This window comes from Bidens hawaiensis, unplaced genomic scaffold, assembly GCF_021521415.1.
Source record: "Bidens hawaiensis isolate Kalapana, Puna unplaced genomic scaffold, B.hawaiensis_p1.1 tig00036482_1, whole genome shotgun sequence".
In the NCBI taxonomy this organism is placed as follows: domain Eukaryota; kingdom Viridiplantae; phylum Streptophyta; class Magnoliopsida; order Asterales; family Asteraceae; genus Bidens; species Bidens hawaiensis.
The window spans coordinates 31,396-45,597 of record NW_027496381.1 but is presented as its reverse complement, the minus strand read 5'-3'; the positions used below and the strand labels follow the sequence as shown (position 1 = coordinate 45,597).

At 44.9% G+C, this 14,202-nt stretch overlaps 2 protein-coding genes across 2 annotated transcripts; both read right to left on the bottom strand.

The window, feature by feature from the left end:
• Positions 1–9,850: 9,850 nt before the first annotated feature.
• Positions 9,851–10,498, bottom strand: LOC143588590 (uncharacterized). Its single transcript, XM_077069551.1, has one exon. The coding sequence runs from the start codon at positions 10,496–10,498 to the stop codon at positions 9,851–9,853; it is 648 nt and encodes a 215-aa protein (XP_076925666.1).
• Positions 10,499–12,864: 2,366 nt separating this feature from the next.
• LOC143588591 (uncharacterized) lies at positions 12,865–13,841 on the bottom strand. The gene is made up of 2 exons (XM_077069552.1): positions 13,385–13,841; positions 12,865–13,110 (listed from the first exon to the last, which is right to left on the bottom strand). The coding sequence occupies exons 1-2, from the start codon at positions 13,832–13,834 to the stop codon at positions 12,916–12,918; spliced, it is 645 nt and encodes a 214-aa protein (XP_076925667.1). The 5' UTR covers positions 13,835–13,841; the 3' UTR covers positions 12,865–12,915.
• Between the last annotated feature and the right edge of the window lie 361 nt (positions 13,842–14,202).

Sequence of the window (14,202 nt, the reverse complement as noted above, 5' to 3'; positions counted from 1 at the left end):
CCAACAGGCGTAACATTTTTTTACCGCGATCATTTGTGCGCAGTGACAAGTACGCCGCGGGAAGGGAGAATGAAACTTCCAATGGCGGACAATGCGCCAGAGAAGTGGATTTTAAACCCAAAATTCCCAGAGCAAACGGTCACAATTGGCGCTACCATTTCAGACGAAACGAGATTGAGAATGAAAAGGTTGCTCACAAAATACACGTCGGTCTTCGCGTGGCAACACTCCGATATGACTGGGGTCCCGCGAGACTTGGCGCAACATTCTCTTAACACGTTCAAGTCGGTGGAGCCAATTGCTCAGAAAAAGAGAATCATGGGGGATGAAAAGGCGAAGGCCATGAATGAGCAAGTTGAGGACCTGTTGCGCGCAAACATCATCCGCCCGATCCGATACCAGACGTGGGTAGCCAATCCTGTGATGGTAAAGAAAAGCAACGGGTCATGGAGGATGTGTATTGACTTCAAGGACCTCAACAAAGCATGTCCGAAAGACTGTTACCCCCTCCCAAACATCGACGCAAAGGTGGACTCCGTGGCGCCATTCAAGCTCAAATGTTTTCTGGATGCCTACAAAGGCTATCACTAGATTCAAATGGCACCACAAGACGAAGACAAGACTGCCTTCAGAACCGACAAGGGTGTTTTTTGTTACACAAAAATGCCCTTTGGTTTAAAGAATGCGGGCGCCACTTATCAGAGACTTATGGATTCAGTTTTTAGTGAACAAATAGGAAGAAATCTAGAAGTCTACGTTGATGATTTGGTGATCAAGAGCAGGGAGGAGAGACAAATGCTCAAAGACATCGAGGAAACTCTTCAGCGCTTAACGGAAGTCAACATGAAGCTCAACCCGAGCAAATGTACTTTCGGCGCGGAAGAGGGGAAATTTCTTGGTGTAATGGTCACTAAGGATGGTTTCAAGGTGAACCCTGAAAAGGTGGAAGCCATCCTTGACATGCCTTCACCATCCACCATGAAAGAGTTTCAGAAGCTGAATGGTAGATTGGTGTCAATCAACAGGTTCCTAGCGAACCACGCCAGCAAATCTACTCCATTCGTTAACACTTTGAGGAACTGCTTGAAGAAGAGCCAATTCAAGTGGACGCCTGAGGCTGAGCAAGCTTTCAGTGAGATAAAAGAATGTCTCATAAAGCTGCCCGCGCTCAAAGCTCCACTTCCTGGCGAAACCCTTACATTGTACTTGTCAGCTGGAGACCGCGCCATCGGCGCAGTATTATTGGTGGATCGCAAGGGGATCCAAACGCCAATATACTATGTGAGTCGGGTGCTGACAGACCCTGAGACGCGCTATTCCATCATGGAAAAGTTAGTTTTGTCACTAACACACGCGTCGCGCAAGCTTCATAGATACTTCAATGGTCATCCTATTGAAGTTCTGACAGGTTACAACATCCAGCAGGTCTTGCGACGCCCCGCGCTCTCCGGAAGGCTGACAAAGTAGGCACTGGAATTAGGTGAACACACGATCACCTATAAGCCCCGTCCAGCAATAAAGGGTCAAGTTTTAGCGGATTTCATCACGGAAATCCCAGAGGGAAAGATTGAAGAAGCTCAGCGCGAGGTAGACCCTCCGCGAGCAAATGATGAAGAAGATGTTAGGAGGCTATTCACTGATGGAGCCTCCAACAGCGAAGGGTCCGGCGCAGGCCTCAAACTGGTGGACCCTGATAATCATGAATATACTTATGCTATTAGGTTGGACTTCAAGAGTACCAACAATGAGGCTGAGTATGAAGCACTGCTGGCTGGTCTGCACATTGCGCGCAAGTTTGGAGTTAAAAGGCTAGAGGCACATGTTGATTCTTACTTGGTAGCTGCACAGGTCAATGGCCTTTATGATGCCAAGGAGAACACCATGCCTCTATATCTAGAGCAGGCAAAAAAGCTCGTTGAGCAGTTTGACTTCTTCAAAATCATACACATCTCGCGCAGCGAAAACAAGTCCGCTGACGCGTTGAGTAAGATGGCATCAACTAATTTTGATCACTTTGGCAAAGATGTCAGGGTGGAAGTGATGAGCAACCCGTCAGTGCAAACGCAATCTGTCCTTGTAATTCATACAACCCCTTCATCCTGGATAACTCCAATAATGGAATTCCTGAAGGAGGGGAAGTTACCGGACGATCGCGCACAGGCGAGAAAGATAAGACACAAGGCGCAGAACTATGAACTACTTGATGGTACATTATATCGACGCTCTTATCTTGGACCGCTCATGAAATGCCTGGATGCTGAAGAAGCAAGCTATGTGATTAGGGAGATTCACGAAGGAATCTGCGGAATACATGCTGGCCCGCGCATGGTGGTTCCCAAGGCAATGAGCTCAGGCAACTATTGGCCAGGCATGTACTTGGATGCGCTAAAAGAGATCCAAAAATGCAAGGCATGTCAGAGCTACGTGCCAAACACCATGCGGCCAAAAAACAACTTGATTCCAGTAACCTCCGCATGGCCTTTCCACAAATGGGCCATTGATATTGTGGGGCCCCTGCCGCAAGCGCAAGGGCGAGTGAAATTTTTGGTAGTGGCGGTAGACTATTTCACAAAGTGGGTTGAGGCCAAGCCACTAGCAAAAATCACAGCTGAGGCGATGAAGCAATTTATCTGGAGCCACATCATTTGCCGTTTTGGCCTTCCTATGGAAATTGTGAGCGACAATGGCAAACAATTCACTGACAGGAAGATATCCAGCTGGCTCAAAGAATTGCACATCAACCAAATCTTCACTTCGGTCTACCACCCTCAGGGGAATGGCCAAGTGGAGCGCGCGAATCAAAGTTTGTTAAATGGGCTGAAGAAAAGATTGGAGGGAGAATCCCATTCTTGGGTCGAAGAGTTACCTAATGTCCTGTGGGCGCACAGGACATTAAGCAAAACTAGCAATGGCGAATCCCCGTTCAGCCTAACCTATGGGACAGAGGCTATGATCCCAGCAGAAATTGGATGCCCATCCCATAGGGTACTCATGATGAGCAAGACTGATAACGAGCGCGAAAGAAGATTGGACCTCAACTTGCTTGAAGGGCGCAGAGAAGCGGCTATCATCAATGAAGCCAAATACAAGAAAAAGCTGGAAAAATATTATAATCAGCGCGTTAAAGAATGCCACTTCAAGAAAAATGATTTTGTCCTTCGAAACAATGAAGCTAGCCGCGCAATACCCCCAGGAAAAATGTCCCCTAATTGGGAAGGACCTTATCAAATCTCAGAAGAATTGGGGAAAGGCGCGTACACTTTAAAAGATTTGAATGGAAAAAAGATACCGCGCGCGTGGAACGCAGCACAGCTTAGAAAATGCTTCATGTAAAAATTCAAATATGTAATCAAGGCTTTTAAGCCATCATGAATGATATGATTCGCGCTATCTTTCAATATTTGTTCTATTACCTTTGCATACATGTTTCACACTTCCTTTATTAATTTGGAGCAATATGATAACACTATATTGACTTCAAAACAAAATAAAACGAAGTAAAACATACATGCGCGAGCCTTAGCTCAAACGCGTTAACGAGTCTTAACTCTAAAACGTCAGGGCCTTAGCCCAAACCTACGAGCCTTAGCTCAAACACGTTAACGAGTCTTAACTCTAAAAACGTCAGGGCCTTAGCCCAAAATAAAGAGCCTTAGCTCAAAACACTCACAAACATCCATCTTACATCCCGCGCAGCCTGATCATAAAAATCCCTAAACACAACTAAGGCAAAGTACATGCCAAATCATAGTTGTTAAGGTCTCAGGTCGAGGTCGCGCGCGGAATCATAGTAGATATCTGAGTAACACATGCTGACATGTGATGGCTAAAATTCATAATTCCATATAAAAAACGCGCGACAACGACGCGCAAAAAAGAATAGTGAAAAGTCATCGCGCGTGTCAGCATAAACAAGATACTGCGAAACTACTTACAAAATAGGACTATGGTTAAGTAAATAATTTCCTTACAACCTTGTTCTTATTTTAACGTGCAAGCATATCTTATATCTATACAAGCAAACATGAAGAGATGAATGGAAATGCGCAAGATGTGAAAAAGGGAAAACAAATTTCATTCCATAGCATTGAAATTTACAAGTGTGATGAGTTACAAATTACAAGTATAACAAAAAACAAAAAAAAAAAAATTGGAAAGATGAAGGGCTTCTCAAGTCTCCACGTCGACGTCAGCCACTTCATCACCCTCATCATCTCCCGCAGCATCTGGCGCGGCCCGCTCCTCATCTCCAAACTGACCATAGTCAAGTTCTTCCTCCTCAATGGAGTCTTCTATCACGACGGTGTCAGGAGCAGATTCTTTCGCCGCGCCAGAGCCGCTGGCAGGGGCAACATCCCCCGCGCCACCATCATCGCCACCAGCCCTCTCGCATTCATCGAGCAACTTCTTTAGCGCGCCGAGGTCGGGCTGGTCAGCAAGCGCAGCTATCTGCAAATCATTAGAAAAGTATTGAGTACAAAACACTTGGAAAATTAATCAAGAAAAACTCATTAAGGTCAAGGTACCTGCACAAGGATGGGGATGGGAGTATTCATATACTTCTCCCCCACCGCGGCCATGTCCGCGCAGGCCGTGTCGCTCTTGTAAGGGTACTCGGATGGGTTCTTCTTCAACATGCCATATTCATACCCATCCGTAAACCCTTCAGCTCGACCCACCAAGCGCGCGGCAGCATTGCAGTCCATCACAAGGGCCTGAAACTCGGCAGAATATTTCATCGCCAAAGCGCAACGAGTCATGCCCTGTGACACCAGCCATTGGCGATCCTGCGCGAGGCCTGCAACAGACGTCTCGAGGGCAGGAACCTGGGAGTTTAATAACTCAACAGTTTCCTTGGTCTTTTTTAGCTCCTCTTTATCAGACGCTGCTGCCGCCAAAATTTTTTCTTTCTCCGCCTGCGCAGCATCAAGTGCTTCCTGGCTAGACGCTGCCGTCGCCAAGGCCTCATCTCTATCGGCCTGCGCGGCCGCCAATTCCTTCTTCAGGCGCGCAACCTCACTCTCCAGTGATGATTTCTCAGTGATACTCTGGACGATAGCTTGGTCACGCGCCTCCGCCTGCAGTTCCAAGACACGCACTCTCCGCGCGTACTTGGCAACTTCGGCCTCCGCCACCTGCTGCTTCTCCCGCGCAGCTTGGAGCTCATGCCCGCGCTTAATAAAGGCGGTGTTGGCACTTGCTCGGTTTTCGCTGAGCTCTGCCTGGAGTTTCTCAGCTAGCGCGCGAGCATCAGAAAGGTTCCAGGCGGCCACCTTAGCCTCTCGCTGGGCTTCCACAAGAGCATCGCGTACTTTAATATAATCACGATGAAGCTCTTGGGAAGCAGCAAAGAAAGCCGACCCAGCGAAAATATGGTCATTCAGCAAGTCCGCGCGGGTGCGCTCCTCCTGATACCTCCTTTCAGTAGGAGGCACGGCATGAGCCCAGAAGTCCTCGCATACGCCCATGGATTGGAAGGAACTGTCTTCATTAATATTCCATCTCGGGCGGTAAACGTGGTCACCTTCCTGCAAAACACAAGAAATGTTCTAAGTCATAAAACATACTTATATGGAGGTACGCGCAGCGGAGCAACAAATTAAAACATACCTGCGGGGATGAAGCAGAAAAGTCAGCGCCAGCCCCGCCAGAAGTCTGCGCTGCGAAGTCTTGTGGCATCGCAGGGCTGGCGCGGTCTCCCAAGGAGTCTTCAGCTTGAGCCCCCTCATCCTCCTCATCTTCTTCAATAGGCCTCTTCTCCAGCGACCTGGAGGGCTCCAAACCAGTCTCGCGGGGAGGGCTGCGTGTAGGAGGAGGCGAGGGAGGTCTCGACGCCGACAGTTCGGCGCGCAATACGGCTTCCTGCTCCTTGGTAATCCTAATAAGGGGAGACTCAGCACTAGCAGGAGCAGGAGCAGAACCAGCGGCGCCGGAAACGGCGCCAGGAGTGTCACCAGCAGCTTGTACGCCAGCTACAACTCCTATGAACAACTCAACAACAAAAAATGGTTTATGACTTGATCAAAACAAAAAAAAAATTCAGAAGACAAATGCGCAAAACATACCTTGGCGCAATTCTGTTCGCGCGGCGAACATCGCCATAAAGTTCATTCTACCCTTTTCTGAGGGTAGAACAGGGGACTTCGAAGCAGCCCCCGGCGCAGCCTCAGCACCTTGTTGCGCCTGCGGCTGATCTGCTACCGTCGCCGGTCCTGCAAAAATTCAAATGCGAAAAGATTTAATCAGAATCGCCCTCATCGAACCATTATGGATAAGCAAAGTATACCTGTCGCAGGCGCGGCACTGCTTCTCTCTTCAGCCGCGCGAAGGGAGGAGGTCACGCCACCATACCTCAAGTGGACAGGAGGTCTGCCCACTCTCACGGGCAGGGAAGCTAAAGAAACCTTGGTGGTAAACACCTGGGTTTCCTCATGTCCCTTCTTTTGAGCATGGGGATGAGCGACAGGGGTGTCATCTTTCTTCTGTTTCTTACTGGCCCCTGCGCCAGATTTCCCCTTAGCTTTGCGTTTTAGTAGGGGCGCCTCCTCTTCCTCCTCCTCCTCTTCCGCGAGCTCCAGCTCGTAGTTTTCGAGCGCATCTGCAAATACAAGCAACAGAACTGTTAATAAATTTTGGTATTCTAAAGGAATAAGCATAAGTGCGAAGGCTTACCAGGCGCGTCGCTATCAAAATCAAATTCCAGATCCACAGGGATGAACATGTCATCAAAACGATCTGGGAAACCAACCTCCCCAGCGCCAAGCGCGACGGAGCCACCCTCCACTTAATCATCATAAGCGGCGTGGATATAATCCTTGGTGACTGCACAAAAACAAGTCAAGTGATATCAGCAAAAAAAAAAAAAAAGAATTATGTTCGCGCAGAAAAAGAAATAAAGCAATGAAATAAACTTACACAACCCGTCGACTTGGATAACGGGCTCAAGCGCGCTGTCGGCCCACAGCTTACTCATGCCGACCCCCACCAGCGCCTCCTCGCGAATTTTCTTGGCGGGGGATGGTTCGGCGGTCAGTTTCTTAACCCAGGCGCCGGTTGGGTTCTTAATAACATCCGCATCCGCGGGCGCAGAATCGATCGCGCGCATCGTCATGCGGATGGGGATTACACCAGCCCTGATGTAGAAGAACCTCTCAGACCAGTCATGAAGGCTCTTGAATGATACGGTGCTGCACTTAACCTTCTGACTGCGAGGAATAAAGGAGATCCAAGAATCTTGGATCTTGGGCTTGTAAAAAAATTGAAAGCGCCGAGGGGTGGGCTCCTCGCGCTGTGATTTGCACATGAACTCGAAATGAGTCATGCGCACAAGTCCAAACGGATGGACTTGGGATATATGAATCCCGAAAAACCGTAACACCGCGCCTACAAACCTTGTCATCGGAAGACGAAGGTTGCAGTGGGTGAAAAAATGGGTGTACAGTGAAATATAGCCGGGAGGCGGGTCCGCCGCCGTTTGCCCGGCCACAGGCAACATGCAGCCAAACACAGGGGGAAAACCCTGTGACGAGATGAGGCTGTCGAGATCGGCCTGCCTCAATTTGCAGGGGATTTCATTCCACCTTTTCGTGGCCTTCGTCCTCCCTACTTCCTCCGATGTGGTCTCAACAACCCACTTCCCCTTGCCCTTTTGCTTCAATGTCGACATCACCACAGATTTCACACGGCGTCTTCGAGAGGCAATAGAGGTGATTGAGGGGTTAGAGGAGTCTGAACTATCAGACATACAACTGCAGCAGCAGATAATCGAAGATTCGAAACGATGAATACACTCAAATCAGAATATGAAAGGCAGAAATTCGAAAATTAGCAACAATGAAGATGAAGATAAAAAATTTCCTAAGGGCCTGCTTTTATAGGCCCAGGAGAGAGAAATTTGGCAACTGATCGGATTTCACGCGCCCCCACTCGCAGCTGTAAGCCAACGTGGTCGCGGCACGTGTCCTTGACACTGTTTGAGGGGACATGAAAACGTAAAGGAACTGCCACGGAGCAGAGACGCGCCCCCACGCGCAGGTGCAAACCAATGCGAGCGCGACACGTGTTCAAGACAGCTGTGCGAGGGGACATGAAAGGCAACTGTAGCACCTCGAGCACACGAAACGTCTGACACGTTTACGGCGCACGTCACCACCAACTAACCCCGTGTTTGGACCCTTCGTTTCAACCAAATGGATAGAACTTGGCTCAACGATGGAAACAACCAAGAAAACGACAAAACCCTATTAAAAGACCAAATCAGTAAGTCTAATATCTATCTTACCGCGCTCGCGCGAGATAAGACACACATTAGACTGGGGGGGCTTGAAGAGGTATGTACCCGCCTCAACACCGAGCGGGGCGGGTCAACCCACAAGATATATACAAGACATTAGAAGTCAAAGATATTATCAAGGTACAAAGCCAAAACTTATGCGCACAGCGCATATCGCATATGCTTAAGCATCACATGCTTGCACATATCACATATGCTCAAGCATCACATATGCTCACGCATCTCATATGCTCATGCATCACATATGCTCGCGCCTATCACATGCTCACGCATCAAATATGCTTATGCATATCACATCGTGCGTGGCGCATCCGCGCGCGGCACATATCACATGCTCGCGCATCATACATGCCCACCCATATCACAGTTGCGCATGGCGCAGCCGCGCGTGGGGCATCCGCGCGTGACGCGTATTACATGCTTGTGCGTATCACATCTGCGCATGAAATATCTGCGCGTGAGAATAAAGAGAAGACCTCGCGCATCCTCAGAATGGGCGCATATCACACATGCACATAATCAACCTCGTCCTTATCCAAATCAGGATTAGGGCAACCTTGATTGTGCACGTCAGACAACCTTCCAGAAGGCATCTTTTTAAGGAATAAGGATATGCTGATGTTGACAGCTGCTAAATGAAAGGTGGACAGCTCAGCATGACTCATGGGTTACCACGTGATCATAACCAATGAAAAAGCACCAGGTGTCTCCAGGGACACGTGGCGCAAATCGATTGGAGGAGGCCAACAAAACCCTAATTTGGTCTCAGCTCAATCAGTGGAAACCCTAGCACTATAAATACATCATAACGTACACAGTTACAGACACATTGATTCACATTGAAGCATATTCAATCACATAATCATACAGAGTAACATACAGTATTCAGCTATTAAGCAATACTCTCCAAATTCCCTTACTCTCACATTATCATCTTCTCCTACATATACTTATTCTCACGCCGGAGGGTTACCCCAAAGAGGACCCCTCTGTCCCTTTCTGAGGGGTAAGTAACGGCGCTGTTCATTTTGTAGGTGGAAGAACACAGATCCAGAAGAACCATCGGTGAAATAGTATAATCACACCCAAGGAAAGTAGATCTGCTACCAGTGAGTAGATCCACGTTTCTTCAAGACTGTCCGCGGTTAGCCTGGCCCCTCCGGTTACCGTTGTTGGCAATCAAGAGGGCAATTCACGATTCACAATAGAATAAAACAAGATCACCGATTGATGAACAAACGAAATTCTTGATTAATAATACTGAACATGCGATTGAATATAATTGAATACGTTAACAATATTTGTCTAACATCATCCCTATTTATAAAATAAATAATTACATATTAACCCTATTAAAATACAATAACTACAATAAGACCCCTATATTTATAATTAATAATAAAGTTTAGTTTATATACTAATACTCCCCCTTAAACTAAACTTAGTTTAAGTGAGGTCTTCGTTTCTTCAAGATCCGGCTGCCATCACAGTAGCATTGGTTCGTCATCTTCCTCTTGGATCAGTTTTGCTTCCGCTCTTTTCTTACCTTTTGGACATTCATGTTTGTCCAACTTCATTACAATTGAAGCATCTTATGTGATCTTTATTTTGATGACTTTGCTTCCCACCTTTATTTTTCCATGACTTCCAATTTTTGTCTTGACCACATTCTTTGTTTTCCTGCTTTGAACTTTCGTGACCGCAACGCTCACATTTATGGCCATGGGCTTTCTTCCTTCCGTCTTCTTTGGAGAATAAGAGCTTGCCATACATATCTTCCTCCTTGATTTTCTTCTTGGTGCGTTCCTCGAAAGCCTTCAATCTTCCAACGGCTTCTTGGAATGACATTGCACCAAGATCAACAAACTGCTCGATCGCAGCAACAATCTGAATAAACTTTTCTGGCACCGAACTGAGTAGTTTTCGGACCAGTTTCTTGCCATTCGTAGTATGCCCAAGATTGCTTGCTTGTAAAGCAATCTCACTAATTTTTCCAGCATAAACATCAAGCGTCTCAACACCCATTTTTAGAGACTCAAAATCTGACTCGAGTGTTTTTAAACGTGCTTCTTTAACTCTGTCAACTCCAACATGTCGAACCTTTAATGCATCCCAAATTTCTTTGGCCGAAGTAAAATTAGAAATTTGCAATACCAAGTTTTCTGGAATCGCTTGGTACAGTAATGCAATTGCGGTATTATTCATTTTCTCATCAACTTCGGTGCCTTCTTTTGGTTTGACGGCATCCAAATTCCATGGACATTAAAGATCGATCTGATCTTTACAGCCCGAATGGTGTAATTTGTCGAGTTTAACACAGGGCATTGAAAACTCATTGATGTCCCTCCTTCCTTCGAAGTCACAATTTCTTTATCCTTGGACTCAACCATTTTCCGAGTTCGCTTTTTCCCAATCTTTACAAATTGATTATCACTAGTTTCGGATCGACTTTGATTTCAACTTTACTAGTATCGGATAAAATCAATATCAACCTTTAACAATAACAGTTCACCGGTTTTTCGGTTGCCTTACAAATTAAGACAAATCAAAACCAACTGTTAACAAACAGTATCCGGTTTATAAAACCAACTGTTTCAACAACGGTTTACGGGTTTTTCGGTCACAAAATGAATCAAAACCAACCGTTTAAAACCGACAGTAGTATACGGGTTTCCGAAAGCAAATCAAAACCAATTGTTCGTCTCAACCAACGACAATATACGGGTTTTTCGGTTGCCAAAATAACTCAAACCAACTACTTTAAAACACAACGGTGTTCAGGTTTTTCGGTCACCAAGTGAATCAAAACCAACCGTTTCGACCAAGAATAGTATCCGGGTTTTCGGTTGCAAAGTAAATCAAAACCAATTGTTCGTCTCCACCGACAACAATACACGGGTTTTTTTGGTTGCCAAACAAATTAAACCAACTATTCTTTAACTTTTTTTTATGTTTGGTACTTCTAAAACAAAATAATCAAACTTCTGTACAACAAACAACAGTTAATGTGATTCGTATTCTCAATTGATGTCCACAATCGAGAGCCTTGTAGCCTTTCCAATTTCCAAATGAAAATCAACGGTGTACGGAACCAAAAATATCAATTAGCACTATCAGATGTTCTTTAATCAAAAACAATTAATCAATATAGGACAAACTTTGATAGATCAAACAAATGATATTCCAAATTGTCAATTGATTGGTGTGTTAAATCAATTTTTGAATCGTTTCTTAATTCAAATTGATCACCAATTCTGTACAACCCTTGATCAGATTGATTTGTGAGGAATACAATCTTCCTCCTTTTCTTTCCATTGATTGATTCAGTTAACCCACATATAATTCCAATTGACTGATTATAAACCAGGGACATTCACAAACTGAATTCCCAAATCGATTCAGATCGATTATCACAGGCTTCACAAACCTTGGCTTTGATGCCACTATTGGTAATCAATAGGGCAATTCACGATTCACAATAGAATAAAACAAGATTACCGATTGATGAACCAACAAAATCGATTATCACAGGCTTCGCAAACCTTGGCTCTGATGCTACTGTTGGTAACCAAGAAGGCAATTCACGATTCACAATAGAATAAAACAAGATCACCGATTGATGAACAAACAAAATTTTTGATTAATAATACTGAATATGCGATTGAATATAACTGAATACGTTAACAATATTTGTCTGACATCATCTCTATTTATAAAATAAATAATTACATATTAACCCTACTAAAATACAATAACTACAAAGACCCCTATACTTATAATTCTTATAATTAATAATAACCCCTATACTTATAATTCTTATAATTAATAATAAAGTTTAGTTTATATACTAATAGCCATATTAGGTTAAAAGGCGAAAACAGTTTAGTTAAAAGACTGTCCGCGGTTAGCCTGGCCGCTCCGGTTGCCATATCAGGGCAAGGAATAGATTACGCGACTTCCCGGCGTGTGAATTACACTTCGCGGCCGTTTGCCATATCAGGTCAAGGGTAATCAATTACACTTCGCGGCCGTTTGCCATATCAGGTCAAGGAATAGATTACCCGTCAATTACACTTCGCGGTTAGCCTGGCCGCTCCGATGCCATATCGGGTCAACAAATAGATTACACGTCAATTACACTTCGCGGCCGTTTGCGCGGCCGTTTGCCATATCAGGTCAAGGAATAGATTACGCGTCAATTACACTTCAGATCACCGGCCAGTTTTTCTGGCTGGACATCAAATAAAAATAGCTATATGCCAAAAATCTTTTTTGGTTCTTATTATTAGTTAATTAAGAAAGCATTAATAAAAATTCGCAATTTTGTAATGAAGATATAGGTATATTTCTTGCAAAATCATGTCGCGCCAGTAGGTATATTTCTTGCATAATCATGTCGCACCAGTACTTATAACCACAGTGAGTACGCATTCATAAACACTAGACCAAAAGAAAATTACACACTTCTACAGGAGACCCACCAACCAAAGACAATATCAAAACCCGATACCAGCTTGCTGTGGCTAGCCGTCAGCATACACCGGTGAAACAAGCTTATTCTTTCTATCTTTATTCTCTCTCTTTCTCCCAATATATATTTTTATATAATACATATAATATAATTAGTGATGTGATCCAGGCAGCTTCTCTTTGATCTTATCCATCATTCCTTTCTTCTCACCATACCCATAACCACCAGCACCCGTAGAGTGATTCTGCTGCTGCTCATCTGTACCATGACTGCCAGGCAACTTTTCTTTGATCTTCTGCATCACACCCTTCTTCTTCCTCCTCCCTCCTTGCCCGTCATCCTCCGACTACAATTGATAAAATCGAGATCAATTAAATATCATCATAATAATTTAATACTAAATATATTCATATAATATATATAGCCCATATGTTTGAAGTAGTTCAAAATATATTATTTTTGGTAGTTCAAAACAAAATAAACTACAGAGACTTACTTTGTTTTTTCATCTTTTATTTAAAAAGTATGTACTAATTTCAAATATTTTAGCCCCCCTATTTAAAATATAAAATAACTTCATATTAATTTATAATATTTTAGCTCCTATTTAAAAGTCTTACAGAGCTTGAGCTGCCACTTCCGGAACGATGAAGTATGCCCGTTCCGGTTCCAGTTCCAGTTCCAACACCTCCAAAAGCAGCTCCAGTTCCGGTGCTCAGGCCACCGCCGCCAATAGGTGCAGCGCTGGGTTGGTTTTGGAAACTTCCACTAACCGTAGGCTCAGTACCTAGACCCTGGTAACCGGTCTGACCGGTTGACCGGCCACCAGAGGTAAAATCAGTACCCAACCCTTGGTGGCCAGTACCATAACCACCAGTCGTTTGGTGAAGACCATAATCACCCATGGTCCCTCCTGTAGCGGAGTGCACTTGGTTTCCAAACTCGTCGGTTCTCCGAACAGGGTTGCCATACTCGTCTTGTCCGAACTGTCCACCCTGAATCGGGTTACCATACTCATCGGTGTGACGAGTTTCACGTCCGTACTGCCTATCTCCTCCGAATTGTGCCATGTTTTCTATTAAAGTCTCACTTCAAATCGTACAATTGATTGTGGTTTGATATGCTTTATGAATTAGATGAGTTTTTTAAAGGGGTTTATATAGGATAAAGTCAGATGATGAAAAGAGGTTACGTGGTGCATAGAGATGCATGACTGTACACGTAGCAAAAAACGTAGGCTTTGTGAAGCAGCTTTAAAAGCTGCTGAAACGTATGGAGTCCCCGTGTCATATAGGTCGGCAGATATTTTCTGGTTACCCTCGAAATCATGTATATCCAGACTTTAGCGGCGGACACGGGACACGTTAAGAGCATCTAGTATAAAATAAAACTCACGAACTCGGTTTGAATGAGTATGAGTGGTTAGGGCCTCACAACA

Excerpts from the sequence above, each read along its gene's own strand:
- LOC143588590 (XM_077069551.1), bottom strand. The coding sequence starts at position 10,498 with ATGAATAATACCGCAATTGCATTACTGTACCAAGCGATTCCAGAAAAC.
- LOC143588591 (XM_077069552.1), bottom strand. The coding sequence starts at position 13,834 with ATGGCACAATTCGGAGGAGATAGGCAGTACGGACGTGAAACTCGTCAC. Across the intron at positions 13,111-13,384 it reads GAAGTGGCAGCTCAAGCTCT|TCGGAGGATGACGGGCAAGG; the intron begins GTAAGACTTTTA and ends TATCAATTGTAG.